This window comes from Hyaena hyaena, unplaced genomic scaffold (assembly GCF_003009895.1).
Source record: "Hyaena hyaena isolate Hyena2069 unplaced genomic scaffold, ASM300989v1 scaffold_689, whole genome shotgun sequence".
In the NCBI taxonomy this organism is placed as follows: domain Eukaryota; kingdom Metazoa; phylum Chordata; class Mammalia; order Carnivora; family Hyaenidae; genus Hyaena; species Hyaena hyaena.
Window position 1 is genome coordinate 862,166 of NW_024081322.1, and position 27,722 is coordinate 889,887.

The 27,722-nt window shown below is 38.6% G+C and overlaps 1 protein-coding gene across 1 annotated transcript in view; it reads left to right on the forward strand.

Annotated features, from left to right (window-relative positions):
* CUNH4orf45 (chromosome unknown C4orf45 homolog) overlaps positions 1–27,722 on the forward strand; it is a 94,157-nt gene that overhangs the window by 23,189 nt on the left and 43,246 nt on the right. The window contains exon 2 of the mRNA XM_039217439.1: positions 15,534–15,766. Coding sequence (XP_039073370.1) covers positions 15,534–15,766 — 233 coding nt within the window. The remainder of the gene's footprint in view (positions 1–15,533; positions 15,767–27,722) is intronic.

A 27,722-nucleotide genomic window follows, 5' to 3' on the forward strand; every position in this document is an offset into this window, starting at 1 on the left:
AATTAGTTGTGGTGAAGTACAGCTAGAAGCTTATCATGTATAAGTAAAAATGAGTAAATTTACAAAAACTGTGATATAGTGCAAAAATAGAACCAACAATCTAGGTGCCAGAATTTCAGTTATTTATAATCAGGTAGGGGGGTCTACCTAGGCTAGCAATATAGGAATTCATAGAGTGGTTCCTTGCTTATTTTTAATATTTAATGAAGAAAAAATAAATATAGTCTCCAATTTCTCTTTGAAATGGGCTCAACAGATAATAACTCTTAATTGGACAGTGGTTCAGTCTGAATATCTTTTCATTGCCTGACAGTTTCTTACCTGCTAGAAGTTAGAATAGTCCTGCCCCTGTTGGCAATCACTGAGCGTTCTCATTTTTGACTTTCAGGTTCTGGGGGATCTACAGCTTCAGTCCTTTTAGCTGAATGGTTTGCATTTCTAGAAGCTGTGTTCTGTTCAGAGAGGGGTGTTTTTCTGTCTACCTTGGCAATGGGAGGGAGATTTTTAAGCTCTTTTTTGGGGAAGAAGAATTTTTCTTTTGTAGATTAAAATTAAATGTGATCTCCATCTGTTTGGCACCATGATACTTCCTGTGTAATGTCATTAACCATTTCTCACTGCCGTAGCTGAGGGTGTTGCATGTAATCATCTCAGGCCTAATCTTGTATAGGCTATAATAGAATTAGCACAGAATAAGGAATAGGCCTGGCAGAAGGTGAGGGGAATACCAGAAATGGTCGGAAGGTCCTTACTAAGATAATAGCTATCATCAGGCCTCTGTTCCGTGCCAGTTACACATCTAGGCATGGTATACATACAATACATACACTATCTCCCGATTCTTACAACAACTGCATGAGGTTGTTAGTTGTGGTGTCATTTTTCAGACAAAGAAACTGAGCCAGAGAAACAGTAAATAATTTGAAGAAGGCCACAAGCCATTTATGAAATAGAATTCAGATAAAGCATAGTCCCTTCCCTTTTCTCCACATCATGATGCCTCCCAAAGAGGCAAAACAAATGAGAAAAGAAATGTCTTGCTGTAAACCACCAGCAAACCGCAAGAAATATTGAAAGAAAGGGCAGGGTGTGAATTACACAGGGAGAGGGATGTAAACTCATTGGGGAGAAAAAAAGTAGGAGAGAGAAAAAAGTAATCGAGTGAGCATTGTATCAGTGGTGTTCAAACTTTTCTAACTACAGCCTGCAGTAAGAAATGCATTTAATACAAGGACCAAAGAAACTACCACTGTGTATGTACATCTGTATGTGTGTGTGTGTGTGTGTGTGTGTGTGTGTGTGTGTGTATACACACATTTATTTAGCAATGTATATAGTTAGTGATATATGTATATATATCACTAAAATAAGTTAGTGAAATGTAAATTACTAAAAAATGAGCAAACACAATTCAGTTGAGAAAGGACAGTCTTTTAAACATGGTGCTAGAACAATTAAATATCCATATACAAAAAAAATTGAACTTTCCAAACCATATCTCACATCAGATACAAAAATTGACTTGAAATCAATCGTAGACCTAAATGAAAAACCTAAAACTATTAAACATGTAAAAGAAAATGGAGGAGACAATCTTTGTGACCTTGGGTTGGATCAAATTTTTTAGACTCAACACCTAAGGTATGATCCTTAAAAGAACATTTATAGGGGTGCCTGAGAGGCTCAGTCAGTTATGTGTCAACTCTTGGTTTTGGCTCAGGTCATGATCTCAAGGTTCATAAGTTAGAGCCCAGCATCAGGCTCTGTGCTGAGAATGTAGATCCTGCTTGAGATTCTCTCTCTCCCTCTCTCTCTGCCCCTCTCCCACTCTCTCCTCCTCTCTCTCTACATAAATAAATAAACTTAAAAAAGGAACATTTATAAAATGATCTGTATCAAAATTACGCTCCACACAACACTGTTAAGAGGATAAACACAGAACAGACTAGAAGAAAATATTTACAAAATACATATTGATAAAAGACTTGTATTCAGAATATATATAAATACCTCTCGGGGGCACCTGGGTGGCTCAGTTGGTTGAGTGTCCAACTTCAGCTCAGGTCATGATCTCACAGTTCGTGGGTTCGAGCCCCAGGTTGGGCTCTGTGCTGACAGCTCAGAGCTTGGAGCCTGTTTCGGATTCTGTGTCTCCCTCTCTCTCTGACCCTTCCCTGCTCATACTCTCTCTCTCTCTCTCTCTCTCTCTCTCTCAAAAATAAATAAAACATTAAAAAAATTTTAAATACCTCTCAAAACTCTCAATAAGAAAACAATGCAATTAAAAAATGGGCAAAAGATTTGGATAATCCATCCAAGAAGATGGCCAGTAAGCACAAGAGTCTCAATATTATCAATTGTTAGAGAAATGCAAGATAAAACAGCAATGAGACACCACCATACACCTATTAGAATGGTAAAAATTAAGACCAACTCTACCAAGTACTTGTATAGATGTGAAGAAAGTGGAACTCTCATACTACGTGGGCAGAAATGTAAAATGATATAACCACTTTGGAAAACGATTTAGCAGTTTCTTAAAAGTTAGTAGCCCACCATATGACCCAGCATTTCCACTCCTAGGTATTTACCTAAGAGAATGAAAGCACATTTCCATAAAAAGATCTGTATGCAAATGTTCATAGCAGTTTTATTTGTAAGAGTTACACACTGAAAACAACCCTAAAGTCCATCAACAAGGATAAACTGTTACCTACCATATGATAAGATACTGCTTGGCAATAAAAAGAAATAAGCTATTGGTGTATGTCATAATAAAGATGACCTCAAAATAATTGTTTGGTGTAAGAAGCCAGACCAATAAAAGTGTATATTGTATAATGCCAATTATATACAATTATAAAAAATGTCAATTAATTATAGGAACAGAAAGCAGATAAGTGGTTGCCTACGTATAGGAAAAGGCCGGGAATGAGAAAAAGGATTTGCAAAGGGGCATGATGAAACTTTGGGGGTGATGGATATGTTCTTTATTTTGATTGTGGTGATATTTCATGACTAGGGTTGCCCAATTTAGCAAGTAAAAATATAGGATGCTCAATTAAATTTAAAATCAGATACAGAATTTTTTTTAGTATATGTACCACACATATACTATATATTTGTAACATATTTGGAACTTACTTATACTAAAAAAAAGTATTCTTTGTGTACCTGAGATACAAATTTAATTGAGTATCCTATATTTATCTGGCAAACTTGTTACATGTGTACATATACATAAAGGTTAACAAGTTGTATACACTTTAAGTATATGCAGTTTCTTGCATTTCAGTTACACTTCAATAGAGTTGTTGAAAAATAAAGAAAAAGAAAAAGAAATTGAAAGTAACCAAGGAAGACAAAATAACCTTCCCAAGTTCACTTGGCTAATGGCAACAAGGCTAAAACCAAAATTCCAGTTACCATTCTTCCTGTCCAAATGCTCTTTCTCTTATACCAAGTGTAATCTAGAGGAAAATGTTTGCTCACAGGATGGAAAAACAGATCCCAAAGGATATTTGGATATGGAGCAATAAGGAAATTTAAAATAATTTATTTATAAATGTCTGCTCTCATGTGGGTTTGTGAGTCTAATATTGTGCCTGTTCACAATCCATTTTAAAAGCAAACCACTGCAGCACAGGGAAATCTATTCCAGGAATAAACAGTCATTTTATTTCAGTCCTTTTAACTACCTGGGAGCATGAGTCTGCCAGCCATCCAAATAGAAAGGGTATAACAGAAAAGATACAACAAATGTAAAGAGTACCTAGGTACTGATTACCATTTTCTTGCTTTTTACAATTAAATATTTCTCAGTAATCCAAATAGCAGGTTCAACATATTTTTCTTACAGGATTTTTAGCCACTTCTACTTGTTTTTTTTTTAAAAACTAATCTCTGCACCCAACGTGGGGCTTGAACTCATGACCCCAAGATCAAGAGTCACATGCTCTAACGACTGAGCCAACCAGATGTCCCTCTACTTGTTTATTATGTAATTTACAAGGTGAGAAATACCACTTACTAGTCTAAATTGCCTTGATCTAAATTGAATTCGCTTTCTGCCATCTAGAAATAGACAAGCCTCTCCTGATATACTGTTTGTCCAGGGAATAGAGAAAGAAATTGCTATATATCATCTAGGCTAAGAAGTGTTATTTTAATAAATTACATTTTAATGTGTCTAATTGTGATGTGCCTTTCTATTGTTGTTTACATCTGAAGTGAGAAATTTCTCCCTTTTTCTCTTTTGAAGCAAACCTGGTACATTTTACAGTTCTTAGCCCCATAGCTTGAGTAACTGTTTCTACCCAGTTCAGTGTGAGTTATGTTCTTCTCTTTGGATTAGGTGGTAATTACCATCATTACTCAGAGCCCTAATGGAGCAATGCATACCCTCTCAGCTCTTTCCAGTGGGGTAAACCCAGTGTAATTCTTACCTAATGTTGTTATTCGCAATCCATCTGTTTAACTTAGTATCTCACTCCATTCTTTTTTTTTTTTTTTTTGCACTGGCAGGCTAACCATATTTGCATCTCTTCACTGGTAACATATGCAATCCTAATAATAACAAAATCAATGATCGCAAAGTGAGAAGTGAAATGAGACCAAATTAACATCAGCAAAGTACAAGAAAGCCACGTTCTCTGTAGGAACCTATTGTACAAATAAAAAGTGAACTCTTTCATGCAAGAGAGTGCACTTAAAGGAAATGCTTTTTTTAAAGTACCTACTTTTCTAAAGTAATCAACACAGAAGATTCTTCTCTAAATAAGAATGGCAGATTATAAAATAAAAGGCAAATATGAGAAGTGCTCTAGATCAGGGATTAGTAAACTCTAGCCTGTGGATCAAATCTGGCTTGACACCTGGTTTTGTACTATGTACCACAGTTGGAAAAAAGTAAAATATTTTGTGACACATGAGATTATTAAAATTCTAACTCCAGGGTCCATAAATGAAGTTTTGTTGGAATGTAGGCACGCAATAGTTTACATATTGCCCATGGCTGCTTTTGTGCTGCAGTGGTAGGGATGAGAATTTGTGTCAGCCTAAAACATTTCCTCTGTTTTTTATAGAAAGGTTTCCAAATCTCTGCTGTCTATCAAAGGATTTAAATGAAGAGTAACACCAGCAACTGCTCTCTCTCCCTCACATTTTAGGAAAATGAGTTCTGGGGCACCTGGGTGCCTTAGTCAGTTGAGTCTCCAATTCTTGATTTCAGCTCAGGTCATGATCCCACAGCTGGGAGATCGAGCCCCGTGTCAGGCTCTGCACTGGGTGTGGAGTCGGCTTGGGATTCTCTCTATCCCTCACCCTCTGCTCCTCCCCAGCTCTCTCTCTCTTAAAAAAAATAAGATAAAAATTTTTGAGTTTAAAAAATAAATTTAAAAAATAAAGAAGATGAATTCTGATGGAGCCCATGGCTTGCCTCCATTTCTTTGTATCGTTTCAGTATAAAGCTATATCCTCAAGCAGGAGAGCACAAACACCAAGACATTATAATTTACCACATGATCAAGAACCAAAGGAGGGTTAACTTTAAGTAATTCATGGCATCTTAAAAATTGATTGCAAAGCAGCAGAAAGTTACATTATATAAATGTGTGTATTTGTATGAGTGAATTTCTTTTTTTCTTTTTTCTTTTTTCCCTCTGAGGAACATTACCCTGTATGCTTTGTAGCAGAAACTCTGAGGTCAATATACCCTCTTCCTTTCTAGAAAGCCTCCATTTTGTTTGGACTTCTACAGTCACCTCCCATGACTCAGGGTTAAACCCTGACTCATCTAAGCCAGTCACTGAAATCTCAATCCTCTTGCCAGGGCTTGGTTTTGAGAAGAGATGAATGACTCAGCCTTGGCCAATGAAAAGAGAGAGCAATTCATCTGGGGTTTTCTAGGAAAGGCTTCTCCACTGATGAAACACACACCCCCCCTCATGGGCATTATGGTATCTGCATATGATACCTGGTCCGGATAGCCTCGCTGGAAGGTCAAGGGGAGCTTACCTGGATGCAGCCTGGTACACTGAGGGTACCAAACACACAGATGGAAAGAACCTGCATTTCTGAAGGCATCCACTCCTGGGTTAAGCAACCACAGAATCTTCATATCACAGATCTTATTATACAACATAATAAGTTTCCTTATTATTTAATCCATTTGCCAAGGATTTCCTGTTATTTACAGTACTCTAGTGAATTTTCATTAGTACTACATACATAAATCTTTTAAATATTCTTCTTCATAGAGACATCTAGAGCCTGTTTCCATGAATGGTAAAAAGTTCCTTATAATACAATTGACTATTTTATGCACCTGTTTACTAGGAAAGTTCCCAAGATAAAAACCAAAAGAGGGACACCTCAGTGGCCCAGTTGGTTAAATGTCTGACTCTTGATTTTGGCTCAGTCATGATCTCAAGATTCATGAGACTGAGCCCTATGGTGAGCTCTTTGCTGACATCACGGAGCCTGCTTGGGATTCTCTCTCTCTCTCTGTCTCTCTCTGTCTCTGTCTCTCCTCCCTCCCCTGCTTACTTGCGCACTCTAAATAAGTAAACATTTAAAACAAAAAAAACAAAACCTATTTATTATTATCTACTTCTATTTCGCCCTCAAGTGAGATGAACAAGTGGAAAGTTTTGCAAAGTTTCGTCAGGATGAGTCTATCAGTTTTATTTTCCAAGTAGAAGTCCAGAGATGTTTGCAAAACTTTTGATCCTGCCTTCTTTCTGTAGTCACCAGGAAAAATATGGAATTTTATATTTTTGGATTATATCAGCAACTTTATTGATAAAAGTAGTCATCCTTTCAATAACTATTACAGTGTTTGCTTAGTGGATTGCACTGCCCAGAATGCTGTGAAAGTTACAAAGCAAACAGAAGGCAGTTCATTTCTCTAAAAGGCACTAACACAGGCTGGCATGACAAGCAGAGAGAAAAGGCATGCCTCATGAAACAAGTAGGAAACCTAAGCAGGCACATGAAACATACATCACACTGCACTTTAAAGTTTCAGTGAATAACAGGGTCTGTCATGAGAGGAGACAATGTTTCCTAGAGGAGATGAGCGTAGTCTTCTTTAGATTGTATAGTGTCTTAGTCTGTTTGGAGCTAATATCGTAGAATATCATAGCCCTGGGTGACTTGTTAACAACAGAACTTTCTCTCTCGTAACTCTGGAGGCTGGGAAGCCCAAGACCAAGGCACCTGGTGAGAGTAGGTTCTGTGTCCAGTGCATGCCCACTTCCTGGTTCATAGATGGCCGTGTTTTTTGCTATAACCTCAAATGGCAGAAAGGCCGAGAGAGCTCTCTGGGGTCTCTAATGAGGGCACTAAACCCATTCATGAGAGTTCCACCCCCATGACCTAATCACCTCCCACAGGCCCAACTTTTTGTGGGAAGGAAACATCACGTTGGGCCTTGGGTGTTAACATGAATTTGGAGGGGGACACAGTCATTCAGTCCACGGCATATGAAAAACCAGAAAAACAGAGGTCATGTCTTATTAATCTTTCTTCACTCTGACCCAGCTCAGGGCACTCAATAGCGTGCCATCAGTATTAGTTCAACCATCAGCTAAACTGTGTGTGTCAGGTGAAATCTCTAATTTCTCATAACTCTAAATTCCAATGTATAAATTTATATGTAATCATCATATAAGTTACCTTATTGACACAATAATCCCATGACTTTTTTGGAGGCAGTTTGAGTTTATTGGAGGCTGTCCCTTAATGTTTTCAGGAGTTTTACAATGCTTGAGAGAAGAACAAATATATGTAGCAAGGGTGTGTCTGCCTGATGTTTATTTGGCTCTTTCAGAAAGCTGACAAACTTAATCTTTTAGTCCATTTAATGGTTAGACCCAACACATAACTGCACCAATGGGATTGAAATAAAGTGCTTACAATTTTTCCAATCCCTGGGTCCATTCTGTGGTAATTGTTGGAATCTGAGAGTCCTGTTCACATTAGCAGTGGCACAAATTAATTTCTAGCATCGTCTCCTCTCTTCTTGCCCCTACATGCATATGTCAGGTGTGCCCAGGAGAGTTCCTTTTATAGTTTCACATTCCCACTGTCACCTCTGACATCTGCCTTGCCTCGAGTCTCCAATAAGCCCACTTTTCTGCACGGCACATCTGTATTGGCAAATTTATGCCCATATTGTCAACAGATTTCCAAATATACTCATTAAAACACTCATTTCCATGTTCCACTTGATTCCTTTCGATTTATTTCCCTGGAATATTTCATCTTGGTCACTGAAGTGGAGAAGTAGCCTCATGAGGCAATATTATAGAATGAAGCAATATTACTATGAGCTCTCATCCTTCTCTCTGCCTCTAACTACTAAAAATAAATGTTGTGAAAAGCAGTTCTTCCTCTGACTTTACCCTTAACTGTCATATCATAAAATCCAAAATAGGAGGTTTGAAGCAGCTCTGGAAAGTAGATACTTTAGATACTTAAAGAAGTGCTTGCTTCTCTTTTAATATGAGTTTTTATGCCTCCTGTCTTATGATGGAATTTTTTTTAAGGTTTATTTATTTAAGTAATCTCTACACCCAACGTGGGGCTTGAACTCATGACCCATAGATCAAGAGTCACACACTTTTCTGACTGAGCCAACCACGCACCCCTTACGGTGGAATTTTTTAATTCATTTATTCAGCAAATGATTCACTTCAGCATTCAACACATATTTCTTGAGGACCAACTCTGTTCAAGGACTCTGCTGGCAATTAAGAATTTACAGAGGTAATACATATATACAGTGGAATATTATTCAGCACGAGAAAGAAGACCATCTTGCCATTTGCAACAATATGGCTGGAACTTGCGGACATCATGTGAAGTAAAACAAGGGAAAGAACAAGTACTATATATCACTTATGTGGAATCTAAAAAAGCCAAACTTGTGAAGACATAAAGTAAAATGGTTTTTTTTTTTTAAATGGATACCAGCACCTGGAAGTTGAGGATGGGGCAGAGAGATGTTTCAGGGTGCAAATTTCCAAAGAGTAGTAAATAAGTCCTAGGGATCTAATGCACAGCATAAATATAGACAATGATACTGTATTATTTTTTCAAACTTGCCAATAGACTAGGTATTAATTATTCCTACCATTAAAAAGAAATTTTTAGAGGCACCTGGGTGGCTTAGTTGGTTAAGCAACCAACTCTTGATTTTGGCTCAGGTCATGATCTCATAGGTCGTGAGTTTGATCCCTGCATCAGGCTCCATGCTGACAGTGCAGATCCTGCTTGAGATTCTCTCTGTTCTCTCTCTCTCTGCCCCTCCCCTGCTCGCTTGCTCTCTTTCAAAAAGAAATAGATATTTGAAAAAAGAGAAATTTAATTATGTGACAGGATAGATGTCTTAATTATCACTATAATGGCAATCATATTACAATATATATATCAAATCAACATGTACACTTTAAATTCACGTAGTGTTATATATCAAATATATTTCAATTAAAGAACCTTTTTGAAAAGAGTTTATAGACATAGCCTTTACCCTCTAGGGGTTTAAAAATAGAGAAGATTAGGGCCGCTTAGGTGGCTCAGTCAGTTAACATCCAACTTCGGCTCAGTTCATGATCTCACAGTTCATGAGCCCCATGTCAGTCTCTGTGTTAACAGCTCAGAGCCTGGAGCCTGCTTTGGATTCTGTGTTTCCCTGTGTCTTTGCCCCTCACCTGTTCACACTCTGTCTCAAAAATAAATAGACATTAGGGGTGCCTGGGTGGCTTAGCCGGTTAAGCGTCCGACTTTCGCTTAGGTCATGATCTCTCGGTTCGTGGGTTCGAGCCCCGCATCGGGCTCTGTGCTGACTGCCAGCTCAGAGCCTGGAGACTATTTAAGAGTCTGTAAATCCCTCTCTCTCTGACCCTCCCCTGCTCACGCGGTCTCTCTCTCTCCTAGAAATAAATAAAAATAATTAAAAAAAAAATAGACATTAGAAAAATTTAAAAATAGAGAAGATGCAATAAATATGATATAAAAAGGAAGGCGAAATTAAAAGAAACTACTGCAAAAGTAGTATGCTAGTGTCTAATTTTGACTTGGGGGATTAGGGGTGTTTTCTAGAAAAGCATCATTTACAATATGCCTTGAAAGATGAATTTTGATAATGAAAAAAGTGAAAGAACATAAGAATGAGTAGCTAAGGTCAGATTATGAAGAAACTAATCAGCAATCCTAAGAAACTTAGATGGAAGAAATTACAAGCACCACAGACAACCACTTCATGTGTTTTTTTTTTAGGAGAGGAGGTATTTACTTTAGCTGAGTTTTAGTTCACTTTAGGAAGCTGTATGGAGGATTGTAAAGGATAGAAACTAGAGCCAAGACTAGTTAGGAGGTTATTGTGATAGGCCAAATGATAGATAATGAATGACTTTATTTCATTGCCTGCCTCTCAAAGGAAATGCAAGGCCCATGAAGATAGAGGGTTTGGTTTGCTCACTCATATATCCCCAGCACTCAGAACAGTACCTGACATATAGATCAAGAAATACTTGCTCAATAAATGAATAAGTGAAAGAATAAACAAATGACTGATTTGATTCATTAAATGAAACACTGTAAATGTAGAGAAGAGGTCAGAAAGAGACATTTGCCTCCAAGATGGAATTTTCTCTTTCTCTACTGACACATGCCATAGCTGGGTCCTTTTCAAGCATTGGCTTAAACAGATGAAGCTTATTGGAAAACCTCCCAGATTTGCCTGTCTGTGCTCTTTCAAGGCTTTGTGACAATCTGCTTCCTTAGTGTCCACCATCTTCCCACCATCTAGAGCAGAAGTCAGCCAACCTTGGCTCTTGAATCAAATTTGTCCTGCCACCTGTTTTTGTAGAGCTGGTGAATAAAGAATGGCTTTTAGATTATCAAGTAGAGAAAAAGTAAAAGAAGAAGATTTTGTTAGATGTGACAATTACATGGACTTACAATTTCAATGTTCATAAATAAAGTTTTATTGGAACACAACAATGCTCACTTGTTTACATATTGTCTACAGATGCTTCTGCCTAACGGTGGGACAGTCGGGTGATTAGAGATGGTATTTGTGGGTATGCCCCACAAAGCCAAAACTATTTACTCTCTTGTTCTTTATAAGAAAAGTTTGCCAACCCTTATAAAGAAGATGTGGTATATACATACAATGGCGTATTACTCAGCAATCAAAGAGAATGAAATCTTGCCATTTGCAACTACGTGGATGGAACTAGAGGGTATCATGCTATGTGAAATGAGTCAGTCAGAGAAAGACGAGTATCATAGGACTTCACTCATTTGAAGACTTTAAGATACAAGACAGATGAAGCAAAGTAAAAGGAAGCAAAAATAAAAAACAGGGAGGGGGACAAAACATAAGAGACTTAAATATGGAGAACAAACAGAGGGATACTGAAGAGGTTGTGGGAGGGGCTAAATGGGGAAGGGGCATTAAGGAATCTACTCTTGAAATCGTTGTTGTACTATATGCTAATTAACTTGGATGTAAATTTTAAAAATAAATAAAAAATTTTTTAAAGAAAGAAAAGTTTACCAACTCCTGATCTAGATGAGCTGTCAGGAAAGGAACTGGAATTTCTTCATAATAAGGAAGAAAACATTCATCAGTTAAAGCTCCTAAAATATGTTTTAAAGAGATTTAGCAAGACAAAACATCAAACAAAAACAAAAAACAAACAAAAAAGAGGAAACGACACTAATAATAATAGTAACAGCTGTATATTATATGCCACGTTCTCAGCTAAGCAATCCTTTAAATAAAATTGATTCTCTCCTCTCCATCCAACATGGCTACAAGATAGGTAGCCATCACTACTCTCATTTTATAGATGAGGAGCCTAAAACTCAGAGGCTGAATAACTTTCCCTGAGTCAAAAAGCCAGCCTCAGACAAAGCCAGGATCTGAGCCTACAGTAGTTTAGCTTTGAAACCATATCTTTAACTGTACCTTTAGAATTTCAGTACAAATGAGCAAGGACTGTTGGGCACACGTAGAGGGAAGAAGGAAAGTACACACAGTTTTTCCAGGGCAGACAATGGAGAAATGTGGAGCCACAAAGCCTGGTACAGGTTTTAGGGGAAGTACATCTCCTCCTATCTTTACGTGGCTCTCACAGCGGAGGAAGAGTTAGGGCTGATGGACAGATGTTGGGCAGCTCTGTGTAAGCCTATAGCTGCTAGCTGTTCCACTAGACAAGTCTTCAGACACAAAAGAGAACTTTCAAGAAGATGGGCAAGGGAAGGGACTTGTGAACCCAGGAGCTGCCAACGTCACTGGTGGCAAGTGAGGGCTGGAGTTTGGGGAAGAGGATGAAAGATGGAGAAAAACTTGCCATATGATGAAAAACAACTAGAAACACCCTAAGAATGTAGCCACTGTAGCCGAACAGAGATGATAATTGTTAAAGGAAAATGAAAGAGACCACGGGTTGCACATGAATTGGAAGCCTGACTCTTAAGCAGAGAATCCGATCCAGCATAGAGTCTAGACCCTGGAGGAAGAGGTTTGGAAGAACAAAAATGTGTCATTTAAAGCCAAACACCTGTGGAACTGTCTCATTAAGGAAAGCACATTTCTGTGTATTTCTCTTCGGGTAGTGCTATGTGGACTTTTTGGTGCGGTAAGCACTGGGATGGCTGTAGGGGGGTCTGCTGGAAACGCAGGGCCTCCCTCGGACTCCGGCATCCAGCTGCCTCTGTCTCAGAAGGCAGATGCCTGAGTCAGTTGTGTGGCCAGGGTCTTCCCAGGAATCTCTTGTGCTGTGAATATTGCATCGTGCCATTCCTAAAGCACGGATGAGGAAACAGGAGTTGAGACAAGCCCAGTGACTTGACTAAAGCCACAGAGAACCCCGATAGGAGCCCCCTGCCCATCATCCCCCTCCACACAAACATAGTCTTGGTTTGTAGAGTATTCGCACCTTCCTCGACACTGTCTAAAACCAAGTGCTTTTGATTCAGCTGTCAAGTAATGGCTCTTTTTAAAAATTAATTGCAGGGACGGCTGATTCAGTCCGACTCTTGATTTCTGCTCAGGTCGTGATCTCACGGTTTGTGAGGTCGAGCCCCACCTCAATCTGCTTGGGATTCTCTGTCTCTCTCTCTCTCTCTGCCCCTTGCATGCTCTCTTTCTCTCTCCCTCTCTCTCTCTCTCAAAAAAATAAACATTAAAAGTGACTAGGGACTAACTACAGATATAGACCTTCTCTCAAATTTGTAGCAGTATGTGGTGATGTAAAATTTTTAATGATAACTGCAACATTACACAAAGGATATTTCCCCAAATCTATTGGCATCTGTGGACTGTGTAAACATGACCCAGTGGGGAAAGAAGACCCATGTTTTGTTTTTTTTTAAAATTTTTTTAATGTTTTATTTATTTCTAGGAGAGAGAGAGAGAGAGAGAGAGACAGCATGAGCAGGGGAGGGTCAGAGAAAGAGGGAGTCACAGACTCTGAAATAAGCTCCAGGCTCTGAGCTGGCAGTCAGCACAGAGCCCGATACGGGGCTCGAACCCACGAACCGTGAGATCATGACCTAAGCGAAAGTCAGACGCTTAACCGACTAAGCCACCCAGGCGCTCCAAGAAGACCCATGTTTAAATAAGTTTGGGAAACACTGGGTCCACCTAATTGTAAACAAGTTTCGTTACTATAGGATTTCTCAGAGCTTTTACTTTGCTTTCATGTGCTATGTGCATCTAAAAGGCAAAAGGAGCAAGCAGTGTTCCAAAATGTTTTTGACTTTAAAGCATCCCCACCCCACACACATATATTTTCATGGTGCACTCAAGGAAGTGGCATCTGATGAAACATTTGGGAAAACAGTGGTCTAAGTGTACGCTGAAATTTCAGCAAGACTAACCACCATTCTTCTGTATTTCATCCTGTTCAGAGGAGCCTGAGGCACAAATTCCTCCTGACAGAAGTTTTGTAGATAAGACCGCAACACCTGTCACACTGAGAAAGAAAACAGTTCTTCCTGCTCTGGCCATTCTATTCTTTACCAAGGTAGTTATACCCGAGTGAAAACCCGACATGAATAAAAGTGAAGCCACCATGTATTCATGGGAATTAGCCACAGGGAGTACTCAGTGCACCATGGGGAGTGATGTTGATTAGGAGGCTGCAGAAACATCTGTCCAAATCGTGTGTCTGATGAGCAATTTCATGTTTTCAACTACCTTGGAAAGCTTAGATGACTTTTCTAAGCACAGACTTGTTAGCACATTGACCATTCCATCATAGTACCCGGTCAAAGCCCTGGCCCGTCCGTACACTCTGCAAACACTGGGCCCCCTGATCCAAGAGCCAAATGAGAGAAGGAGCCACAGGGACAAGAGGTGACATCACGATCACAACACAGCCTCTGCCTCCAAGGTCTTTGGTCAACTTCTGGTAGCAGGAATGGAGTTTCTTCTTTGTGTGCCGAATCTCTCCATACGATCCTGCAGCAGTGTGGGTTCAGGGACTTCTGAAACGCCTGCTGGTCAGCCCCTCACTTTCTATTTTAAATCAGCACCATTCTTCCCATAGAACTTTGCTCCCCTTTATGTTTCACATCCTCACCTTTGAACATCAGGTTCATTTAAGTGATCCTTTCCCAGAGCTTCTCTTATTTTGGCCTATTTTACCCACTTCCCCAATTCACAGATTTCTTTTTGTTCACTGTCTTACATTTAAAATACCAATATTTATTAAATATCTCTGCCTTTGGTCATCATCTGTTATAAGCTACTCTTCTCATCTGGGAGTCTTCTCCATTTTCCAGTTGCTTCTGATACATTTAGGAAATTTCCCAATTCTCATTTCAGGATTTTATCTATCTAGATCAGACCCCCCAATGTCTGAAGGCATACATCCTGCAAGTGTGACATGAGTTGATATGTCTGGATTAGGGGCACCTGGGTGGCTCAGTTGGTTAAGCATCGAGCTTCAGCTCAGGTCATGATCTTGAGGTTTGTGAGTTCGAGCCCCATGTGGGGCTCTGTGCTGACAGCTCAGAGCATGGAGCCTGCTTTAGATTCTGTGTCTCCCTCTCTCTCTACCCCTTCCCCACTCATGCTCTCTCTCTCTCTCTCTCTCTCTCTTAAAAAGTGAATAAACATTTTAAAACATTAAAAAAAAAAGATAAGTCTGGATTAAATTGGTTCTAAAGAAAGCAGTGGATGGGGGGGGGAGGGGGTAAATAAGAACCCAACTGTGAGACAGCCTGTCTGGCAAGGAAGAGCTTGTTAGCTGTGACTCTGGAAAAGTAACCAATCTTTCTCTGTTTCATTTCTGCCCCCTCCCCCTGCCAATATTGGAGAAAATAATACTACCTATCTCATTCAGTTATTATAAGGATGAATATATCTAAAAGGCTTGTAATAGCACCTAGAATCTAGCAAATATCATATAATCATTAGTATTATTATTTTCACCACTTAAAATGACAAATGCATTTGAGAATAGAGTATAAAGTTTTTTTTTTTTTTAAAAAAGTCTTTCTGTCTTTTTAAGGCCCAGATTATATAAAGGATCATCTACCGAAGGTCCATCAGCACATTTCCTATATAGGAGAAAAGCGCCCAGCATTAGAAAAGACTGGAGATCTCAGATATTTATGGAGGCCTGCCTCAAACAGTTGCTTACCAGCAAAATATAAATATGAGTATGTTGGTGAAATTGGTTGGGGAATACCAGAGTTTGATTTTATCAACCAAACACGGCTTCAGACTGGCTTTCACATCAAGGTACTGCTCTTCAATATGCTCTTCATAGCATATTGTTTCTGATTTGAATCCTTTCTGAGTAGACTTCCATAGGAAATGTCATGTTCTTAATGTGTCATTGAGAAATAATGAGATTTGAGTTTTTCAGAAAAATAAATGTGTGCATAAATGGACTTGCTGTCATTCCCTTTTAGTTCCTTTAATGCATGAGAGGAAAGGTGTGAAGAAAAGGAAGCCATGCATAATCCAAAAGCATTTGTGTTTGGCTTTGGAATGCATTCAGATTCACACTTCTGCCGCGACATTCACACGTACGTCCCCCGTTCTAGCACTGCGTTATGAGTGGGTGGTATTAAAAGAAGCCTGTGCTGGACATCATCCACAAGCCTAGAGAGTCCCAGATCTTTAAAATGCACTGTGTTGATAATGCCCTTGTATCGAATACGCCAGGGTAATTAGCCAAAGAGTGCTTAGAAATCTTGTCTTCTTTCCTTTTGGTGTTATATATGTACACACGCGCCTATACAGTCTCCTCTGAAACCAGAGAAAACTGAGGTGATTTGAGAAGAAAAATCTGAGAATTCTGACTTTTTTCCAGGCAGGGCTCTGCATTTTCTGAAATGCAATCGTGAAATAATTGGAGTTTCTCAAATGCTTCAGGCAATATGGTACAGCCTCACATTGTACAGGTCAACAAAAGAAAAAGCTTTTTCTGGCCCAGCCTATGGCAGTATAAGAAACTGTTTGGGAGCTCAGTCTTTTAAGTCAGACAGACCCAGATTCAAATCCTCACTCTGAGTTAGGTTTAGCTCTGTGACCCTGAGCTAACGAGTTCACCTCTGTGTCTCTGCTCCCTTCTCTTCCACATAGCAGTGGGTGAAGGTCCACGTCATAAGATCACCTGAATTCCTAATGTAGTTCTGCCGCCTACTAGCTGTGAGTGGCCTGGGGCGAGTTCCTTAACCTCTGTTCTTCCATATCTTCATTATGAATCTTAGTATTTACCTTACTGGGCAGTTGTAAATGCTAAGCAAGTTAATATTTGTAAAGTGCTGGGAACAGTGCCTCACTCATATCAAGCACTCTATGTATTTAATATTATTTTTGTTACATATGAGAACACAAGAACACACTAAGTATGATGTCTGGCAAGTGGTTGACATCCAAATGTCCGCTCTTAGTACTGTGGTGGTTGTATTTAAAGTGACTCAGTGTCATTTAAACAGAACAAATGCTTGGGTTCTTAAACTGTGTCCTATTCCACTTAAGCAAGAAAGATGAAGATCAGACATTTGATTAAATACCAAAACTGGCCACCAGTGAGAAGAGCAAGCAAGGGAGCTGGTTGGAAATAAGTCCATAACTTTTGTTGCCTTTTTACCTCTCTCTTGGTGACGCCCTGCTCTTGTACATGGCCCTCAATCTGTCTGCCCATCTTGACTGTGTGGATAGCTTCTCTTCCTTCTTTATCTTTATATTAAGAACACATTCATCTATTCAAATGAAGTGTATTCATATATTCCTTGGACTTTGAAGCAAGCTGTGAATCCAAAAGAGATGTCAGCCATGAGCTAGCCTTCCAGGAAGGTATTTATTCTGTTTCTTTCATTCATATTTCACAGACGGCTTTAAATCACTACTCTCTTTGGTTGCACTGTCTTCTTAACTGCTGTGAGATGGAGCCTGAACCATACATTGATTTTCTCCCCCAGCTTGTGACACACTCAGAAGCTGGTGTTAGATACCATATGTTTTCACTCATACGTGGAACAGAAGAAACTTAACAGAGGACCAGAGGGAAGGGGAAGGGGGAAAAATAGTTAAGGAGAGGGAGGGATGGAGGCAAACCATGAGAGACTCTTGAATGCTGAGAACAAACTGAGGGCTGCTGGGGGTGAGGAATAGGGGAAAGGAGGTAATGGGCATGGAGGAGGGCACTTGTTGGGATGAGCACTTGGTGTTATATGGAAACCAAATTGACGATAAACAATACTGAAATTTTTTTCATAAAATAAATAAAAATTTAAATTTCTATTAAAGATCTATTAGGGAAAACTAATTAGCTCTTTAAGCTGGAAGATTAAGTGACTGAATTTGTGTGTAATAATGATATTATCAATATCAGGAAGAAAAGAGTGAACAAGATTCTATTTTAAAGACTCCTAAAAGATAATAAAGGATGATTACAAAATAATAAAGGAATATTACAAACAAACAAAAAAGAAGCTGGTCTTGTTTGGCATAAGCTGTGAGAACTGTTACTTATCATTTGTGCACTTTCTTGGCCCTGGCTTGTTGGTCGGAATTGTTTTCAAAGATGTACCTGTCTCCTAACAACCTTGAACATATATTAGAGAATTCCTAAGACACAGAACTTTATAATGAAAACAAGATTCACTGAGAATGACCATACAGTTGACCCTTGAACAATGAAGGGATTACGAGTGCTGACCTCCCATGCTGTTGAAAATCTGTGCATAACTTTTGATTCCCCAAACTGTAACTACTAATAGCCTCCTGTGACGAGAAGACTTAAGGATAATATAAAATAATCAATGATGATGATGACATTTGGAGTATTTATTATATACTGTATTCCTAAAATAAACTAAAACAAGAAAATGTTATTAAGAAAATCATAAGGAAGGGAAAATACATGTATAGAACTGTACATATATACATTCTATGAAGTACATTTATAGAATTCCACATAAGTGGACTTGTGCTGTTCAAACCCGTGTTGTCCAAGGGTCAACTGTACATATTAGCAAATAACCATATATAATTTACCCAGCAGTTAAAGCCTAGAGTTTGTCATGGAGGCTGCTAATCTTCCCCTCTGCACCAGGGCATGGCTGCCTCTTGACATTCTAGGCAGATGGTGATATTCATTTTTGAGTCTACCTTCATACTTAGATTCCTTATCAACCCAATGCTTCAGGCAGCTACCTCTGATCAATATGACTTGGCCTGAATTGATCTTTGAGCTGATACAAACATATGCTCCATGCATAAAAATGAGCTCCTAATTATAAACAATATAGGAGAGTCCCTGCCAGTAAGTCACATTCCTCTTCACCAGGTGTTTGGTTAAGTCCTTAGTTTGATGTAACTTAGGGCAACATCTCAAGGGACCTCCTGTTCTTTCTCTGGTTCCTTGTCTTCCGTGGACCCCTTCTACATCCCTCCACCATCTGTCTGTAATAGCCCCGACCAAGATGGCACCTTGTTTCAATCCATCTTCAGAGACTCCTGTGTCTCTCACTGCAATTGATCAGAACTTTGATTTTAAGCACAAACCTTCACCGAGTGGATTTTTATAGCCTGAACAGCTGCTCTTCCTAATCCACCACTCCAGGTTTATAGAAGACTGGCCCCTAAGGAAGCTCAGGCACCTCCATTAGACTCTTGGTAAAATGCCTGGGGCAACTGCTTCCTATCTGGGAATGGTCTCTCCTATTTGAGGCACTCGGAGAGTTCTACAGATCATGTGGATTTGGGTAGAAAGATAATAACTTCCAGGCTGAGTGACACCTGAAAAATTTTCTCCACATCACAGAGGTCAGTAAAAATCACCATATCAGGTTTCTCTTCTGAATCTTTTTTATGTTTAGGTATTTCCTCCTCACTTTTATATGGGATGCAATGTCATCATAATACATGTGTATATAAACCAGTAAAAATCATTGCTTTTGTCATTATCTTAGATTCAAGAACAATCCATTCTTCTTTTAAAAAAATGGATTTAGTTTCTGCCAAACTGTATGTGTTGTTTCTGCAAGAATATATGAAGATCATTGAAACAATTCCTTTGGTTTCAACCCCATGATAGACTGAAGGGCATTTCTAACTCCTTAGCTGGACACATCTCCTCTCTCCTGGTCTTTCTTTAACCCAAACCTTAATAGAATCATCTGGCTTCCTAGGGACCATTTTCTGCTCCCACTCTGACCTTATAGCCAAATGATTTAAGTCATTTGGTTTTCTCACAGAAATAATGTTATACTGAACTTGATGACTAACTGTTCATAGGTGTGATCACAAAGACCATATTAAACCAATTACTCATAACGTATATTACAACCAATATATCATGGAGTGTAACAACTTGAAAATCTGTAGAAAGTAATAAAGTGAACTAGGGGAACCCAAAAAATATATTTATATGAGATACAGTATGATATAATAAAGAGTAAAATCTTCACGACTTTGAGACTTCTGCCTCATTTTTAACTGCCACAAATTCCAGTGTTATAAAATAGAGGTCTTCTCTGTGACAGTTTTAGGGATATTTGAACAGACTTTTAATGAGACATTGAGTTTCTTGATGGATGTGAATAGACCCTATCCAAGATTGGTTGCTTCATTAGACATTTTCTCTCTGTGAATTTATTTAGAGAAAGTAAACGTAGGAAGAGCTGGAGTATTTGTTATGTGAGGAGGTTTCTGTAATTACTTCCATTTTACAGTAGAAAACTGAGGTACTGACGGGTGAGTTTCCTTGTCTGTGGCTGCACAGCTAGGAATTGGTAGAGCCAGGATTTCAACTCAGGCTGTGAATTCAAGGACTTAGAAGGAGTACAATATGCATGAGATGAAATGACAGAACATAGAGTCAGAACCTTCAACTTGAAGCCAGCATGTAAAGTGCACATCTGTGTTATCGCTGTTCAGTAAGGCAGGGTCTGGCTGGTGGCCATCGCAACTGCCTCCTCTTATAGAGTGTGCATTTCTTTCTTCACGGTGCTCTCAATTTTGTCCCAGCTTTCCATTCTGCTTCATGTGTACTCCACAGACTTTGTTTACAGTATTAAAATGAATGATGAGTTGATATCACCCACATATTTGATATAATAAGAAACAGCTTGATATTTTTGAGGGTTTTTTTGAATTTTTGAATTTCTATTTAATAAGCACGTTGAGTGCTTCAAATTCAATCTTCAGCACTATGGAAAAAAAAAGAGAAGAGAGTGAAGTCCTAGTGAACCGTCCCTTCTTTTCTTGTGTTAGTCCAACCCCGTGCATTCCTCCAAACTGTCTATCTTCACGCAACAGTATCCTAGAAAATATTCAAATGCACCCTGGAAAAAGTATTGCCAGTGTGGAGGTGATCAGTATGTAGACCACCAATCACATATTTCAGGATGTCTGAGGGTTTTTCACATCAAATTTCTTATTTGCCTCTGGATTTATTTAAATAAATCCCAATTAGAATTCCTAGGATCTCACACTCCTAATCTCCAGATGTTATTATCAATACAGAAGATTTTAAAAAGATAATAAAGCACCCTTTATCAACCAAGTTATAAAGGGAAAACAGGAAATAGCTTTTCTAAAATTAGGCACCTCTTTGGATTGCTGCTGTTCTTCCCCAGATGGGCATGTGTGTTTAGCTCTCACTTTATACTTCCTAGAGTTATTTGCAGCCTAACAGTTCGTGGTTTAATATAAAAATAATTACATTAGCACCTTTCATCCTTAAGTGCTATATAAAGTCACGCATTTTCTGATACCACAGGAAGCCTTCTGTGAAGGAGCGCCACATGCTGACCATCTGTGAGGGAGGGGGAACATTGACGAGGGAGGCCAAATAACCCTCCTTCTTCTTGAAAATAGTATATTAACACCATTAACCTCCTTATACATAGATGTTCTATTTTCCCCATTTTACAAAACTTGGCTTTCTAGGATGCCTCAGATAAAATGAAGGAACCAATCTCCTTATAAAATGTTACTTGTAGCTGAACTTCTGGAAAATACATTTTATGTTTAACATTTCCTTTTTCTAACAGACCATGAAAACAATAAGGGAGGCATGTATCACTGCTTTGCATTCCATTTTGTGTTCAAAGCAGTTCTGTGAAGAATAACATGTTGGGGATGAGAAGCGTCTGTGTTGGTAGGTAGGCACATGGCCACTCTACATCTTACTGGGCAGCCCAGCCCCGCTGACCTGGCACCCCAACCAAGCACAGGCCTTTCTCTCCCAGATTGAGGTGACTTTATAAATACCACTGGGGAACTGGGGAAAAAATACATCTTAATTTTCACATCTTTTGTTAGGATGTGGAAATGTGAAAAAAAGAAAGAAAAGGAATTCCATAATCTAGTGCCTATGGGGTGATCTTATTCTTTAATTAAAGAAGTCTTAAAATATGCCACGGTGGTTACGAATTTTTGCAGAGCCTAACACAACATCTCTAGTAGGTGTCTATTGGTAAACTTCATTTCTTTTTACTCACACTACCCAAAGTTAGCAATTAAGCATAAGCCATTGGTTTTCAACAAATATCATTTGATGATGATGGAGAAGTACAAAGCTAAGAAAAGACTGTATAAATGAGAGTGGGTTCTAGTAAACCTGTGGTTTAACTCAATGGCCTGCCTCCTTTAACTGTGTCATCAAATAACTGTGAGACTGCAGAGCGATTTAATGCCCCCTGCACAAGTGGCTAAAATACCAAGACATCTGTTTTCTAAATCTGGCATTTATCCTGGCTTTTGAAGACCTTTGGGAGAAATTCTAATCTAATCTATTATCAGTTTAGGATTATAGTTTCCTCTACTATTCAGGTACTCCCAGAGTACCTCATTAGTATTTACAAAAATGCATACCAAACAAGACTAGCAATCGGGAGTAATCTATCCTTTTTCCGAGGCTGAACCTAGGATATCAAGATATCTTAGCTGAGCAAACTGAAAACGATTCATTAACTATAGGGGATCCCTGCTATGTGGTCCCCGTTCTGTCCTTAGGCACCAAGAAAATGGCACCGAAAGTAAGTGCTGTTAGGAATCCTTGTGGGTCCCCTCCGTTGTGGGAGAACTCATAGGAAAGTTTTCTTTGGGCTGTTGTAGCGTGACTCTTGTCAACAACAGGACTGCACAGTCCAGCCACAATTCCAAATAGCTTTAAGCAACTTGAGGTCTGAGATGGGTTTTAATGAACTTTGCATTGACGACAGCAATACCACTTCTGTCACTTAGCATGGTGGAGATGATTATCCAGAAGTGATGGGGGATGGGCGCTGAGATGGCTTTACTTCTGCGATGTCTTTGTTGAGAGACCAAGTTGCAGAAGGGAAGAAATGAAGTTTTAAGTGTGCATTAGATTGAAAATTATTCTACTCCTGGCTTATTCAATAGTCATTTGGAAACTATTTACCGTCTTTAAAAAAAATTTTTTTTTTATTGAAACTGATTTATCCTGTTACCGTTCATACGGCCTGAGCTGCCAAGCCTGGTGCAATTCTGTGTTGTAAAGCTAATTGGACAATTAACTTGGAAGAAGCACACTTTTTTAGCCTTTGAATTAACAACAGTGCCAACACATTAGAAAACTCCAAGGGTGAGAACTGTTGCAAAACAGGCACTTGATTATATATCAGAAACTGTGCACTGAGCACAAATAGAGACTTGGGAAGCTCTTTTCTGTTGTGCGAATTAGTTGAATCCGCTCAGATTTCAGACTCTGATAGGGATCATCAACCCACTTTGGATAAAGGGCTGAGAGTAGAATGGCTACTCCTCACAAATTCTAACAATTTCCAACAGAACAAGTTCTAGTCTTGTTTTAAAAGAAAACCTTTGAGTACCTTGAATATAGAATGAATAAGGAGAATGTTTATCACCCTGGAGAAGTGGGGGTGGTGGTGGGGAATAACAGGTATTTGTTTTCTCTCTGAGAATAAATGGGGTAACTAGCATTTACAGTGCTTTTTAGGACAAATCTATGTTTGTGGTCTTAATGAGGAATGGAATGTAACTTACAAGTAAAAGTAGCCAATTGAAGAACTTTTCGTCTACCCCTTTTTCTCTCTTTGTATGCCAGGCTGCCTAGTTTTTATAATGTCTCAGTTTACCCATCTATAAAATGGGAATTGTATTAGTTTTCTTTTTTTCTTTTAAATTTGGTTTTTAATGGTCTCAGGAATAGAACCTAGTGATTCATCACTTACATATAACACCCAGTGCTCATCCCAACAAGTGCCCCCAAAGCCCATTTGTTTAGCCCATCCCCCCAACACCCTCCCAGCAACCCTGTTTGTCTCTGTATTTGAGTCTCTTATGGTTTGCCTCCCTGTTTTTATCTTATTTTTACTTCCCTTCCCTTATGTTCATCTGTTGAGTTTCTTCAATTCCACCTATGAGTGAAATAATATGATCTTCACCTTTCTCTGACTTGTATTAGCTTTTTATTGGGCACAGATTTAGCAGCTTAACACAGCACCCATTTATTTGTTCATGGTTCTGTAGGTCTGAAGACCCAGAAGGCATGGCTGGGTTCTCTGCTTGGGTCTCAGGAGGCTGAAATCAAGGTGTCTGCAATGGCTGTGATCTCATCCGAGGCTTGGGGTCTCTTCCATGTTCATGTGGTTGTAGCAGATTTCATTTCCTTGTGGTCGTAGGATTGAGGTCCCAGTTCTTTGCTGGCTATTAGCCAAGGGCTGCTCTCAGCATCTAGAAGCTGCTTACATTCCTTACCATGTGGCCCCCTCCATCTTTAAAATCACCGAGAATCTCTCTCATATCAAATCCCTCTCATGTTTCAAATCCCCTTTTCCAGGAATAGCCTAGATCCTTTTAAGGGTTGACCTGATTAAGTGACGTCCACTGAGGATAATTTCCTTTTCTTAAAGTCAACTGATTTAGGTCTTAATTACAGCGGCAAAATCCTTTTCTAGCAGTAATTATATTAGTATTTGGTGGACTATCTGGAAGACGGTATAGACATCAAGGGATGAGAATGGGGAGGGTCTTCTTAGAATTCTGCCTAACACAGGGATGATGATGATGATGATGATGATGATGATACCTTAGAATATTGTTAAATGGATTAAATGAGATATGTGTGTACAGCTCTTCTCAAAATATCCAGGATAATGTTTCATTAAATGGGATCCAATAATCACTAATGTTTATATATATTTTCTTGCCTACATGGATTTTTTAATTATATTATTATAAGCACATTAGAACGATGATGGAATATTTTGCTCATGATTTGGGTATTCCACAGAAAACAGAGGTGCAGGGGCGATAGTCAACAAATTCAAAAAACCCAATGCTGAATCTATTTGCTGGAAGTTGATGTATTAATTCAAATTATTTAAAAACATTGCAGTTAAAAAAAAAAAGAGAGATACCAAGATATAATTTATGTTGGAACTCATGCTCATGTATAATGTAGCATAAAATGAATCACGGGTCTCTGCATTGTTCATTTTTTGCATTTTAATAAAAAAATGCATCACAGAATCCATGCCTTAAACACTGACATTTTCCAGAAAGAATTGTTTTGTTTCTACTCATGCTCTGAATATAAAATGAATACTTCAAATGCTCCATTCATACAAAGGCCTTTATGCCCCCTTTCTCCCTTCAATAGTTTCTGTCTAGAATAGGCAACATTATGCAATTCGGTGATCCAGCTACAACAATGAGAATGCTTCTCACTGGCTGTGGGAAGAAAGACACCTAAGGGGTTAACAGTAATATTTTGCAAATTGAGGCAAGTGAAGAAAAAATACATTAGCATAAGAAAAGGTAGCCTTAGGGAATTTTCCACTCAAATGTTTGGTACTAAGAGCTCTATGTTACCAAGGAAGAGGCTAGAGAAGAGAAACCCTAGTGTCTATGCATTCTTGAAATTCATTGCCATTGTATTCATTCTGCTGGTAAGAAAGACCTCATAGTTATAGAGATGGGGAATAGTTCTTTCTAGTAAAAATAAGTAAATAAATAAAAATTAGATATATTAAGAAAATCACGTTGACCCAAGGATAGCAAAAAAAGCAAAAGGATTCCTCAATGATCAATCCCAGAAAGATTTCTTAAGTATGTCAGGACCAGACTAGAGGTAGTTTGAGATTAAAAGTTAAAGTAGTAAGCAGTGATTTCAGTTGTTAACTAGAATGGGCTCCAAATGTCTGCAATTAAAGTATCTCACATTGAAGTTTTTAACTCATTTCAGAAATTGTATCTAATTCACCGTACCTCAATACTGTTAGCAGATATTTCCCATTTATTAATGTCTTATTTAATAAAGCTTATTTAAAGATTGCTTGATAGAAAATACCCACGTTTGAGTTATGATTATTTTTGCTAGTTGAAAAGATGCAAATTAACTAATTTCCTTAAAACAGAGACTGTACTGGGCTGCCTGGGTGGCTCAGTTGATTAAGTGTCTGACTCTTGATTTTGGCTCAGGTCGTAATCTCACAATTTGTAAGATGGAGCCCTGAGACAGTCTTTGAGCTGACAGTGCAGAGCCTGCTTGAGATTCTCTCTCTTCTCTCTCTGCCCACCCCCACTCATTCTCATTTTTAAATAAACATTAAGGAGAGAGAGAGAGACTATACTAATCAGTTGTTACCTGTTTCTATGGAAATGCTGAATTAGTTTTTGATTCAGTCTTTCTTTTACTCTTATGAATCACCAATAAAACAAAAAAAATATTTCTTCTTGATTCTGAATTTCTCTAGATTTAACACCACAGGGAGCATGACTGTCCAAGTAAATTGTAATGGATTTCATTAATAAATTAAGATGAGAAGAGTCAGTTTATTTTAGGTAAATATTTTATGACATTATATGTACACTAATAGCTCTAGGAGAAAAAGGTGGCAAAAGAATCTGTTGCTTCTTTCTCTTTCTTCCTTTCTTTCTCTCACCCTCCCCTTCCTTCCTTTCTTTTGATTTTAAGTAAACTCCACACCCAACGTGGGGCTCAAACTTACAACCCTGAGATCAAGAGTCACATGCTCTACTGGCTGAGCCGGCCAGGTGCCCCTGTTGCCTGCTTCTAATAAAAGTCTTTCCAGATTAAGATGAGACAGTTTTTGATTACTCAAAATGAGAACAAAGATCAGAGAAGATTGTCCATTCCTGGAAATGTCAAAATGCTGATGATAAAGTTATTTATAAGTTAATAGATAAGGTCAAGTTTTAGGGTCTCACATGTCAGGAATCAACTGAGAGACAAAGTTCTACCATGATCTTACCACTCTATACAGATGACCGCTTTTCACATTTTCTCTGGAATAATGGGATAACCATGCATTTAAATCTTGTTTTTCTTGTCCTTTCCTTTGTTTTTGTATTTCACACATGAATATTAAAGAGCTAGAAGTGACCAAGGTTTCATTTTCACCCCTGAGAAGATGACTTACGTAAATAGATCTGCTTTGTCAACACAAATAACTCTGAAGGACTTGATCAGCAAAGTCCTAAAGTAAGCTTGAAGGAAAAGGAAGAAAGGGGGAAGATTTAAAAAAAAAAAAAAAAAGGACTAAGTAATGCCTCCAACGTCGAAATTATAATATAATTTTGCTTCTCGTTGAGATGTTATGAACATAGCATCCCATATCAACATAAGTGAAAACTGCATTCCAAAACTAAAGCGAAAAACTTTTGATAATCCATAGCATGGTCGCCTAACCCAAGGATGGAAAATTCAGCCACGATTATAGACGGAAACGCTTTTCAGTATAAATTTGTCACTTCTATTCCCCATGCTTATTCATTAGATGTGCCATCCGTTGGCTAGTTCCTGGGGCAAAGTAGCCCATATTGAGAAGTCATTTTTTCAGTGATAATAGATCGTTTCAGTGTACAGGAGAGAGTGTGGGGATTATTGGGTTATTGTTTTATGTGGAACTGGTTCTATGCTACAAAATATTTTATCAACATTCTAAATTAGGCTTTCTGAAAGGAGTTTTCAGATCTACACTTTACACAGGCTGTATATAAACCAGCTCTTTCCTACATGATTGTCACCACACTTGCTAAATCTATGAAGAGAAGGTGAAATAAAAAGAGCTAGACTTTCGAGTCTGAACCGGGGTTTAAAATGCCTGCTTATTTAGAGACAGAATCGTAAAAACAGAAAGGAGCTTAGAGACTATGGACTATACTCTTCCTGCTGCTAAGATCTGCCCTTTTACAGACGGGGAAAGTAAGCACACAGGATCATATT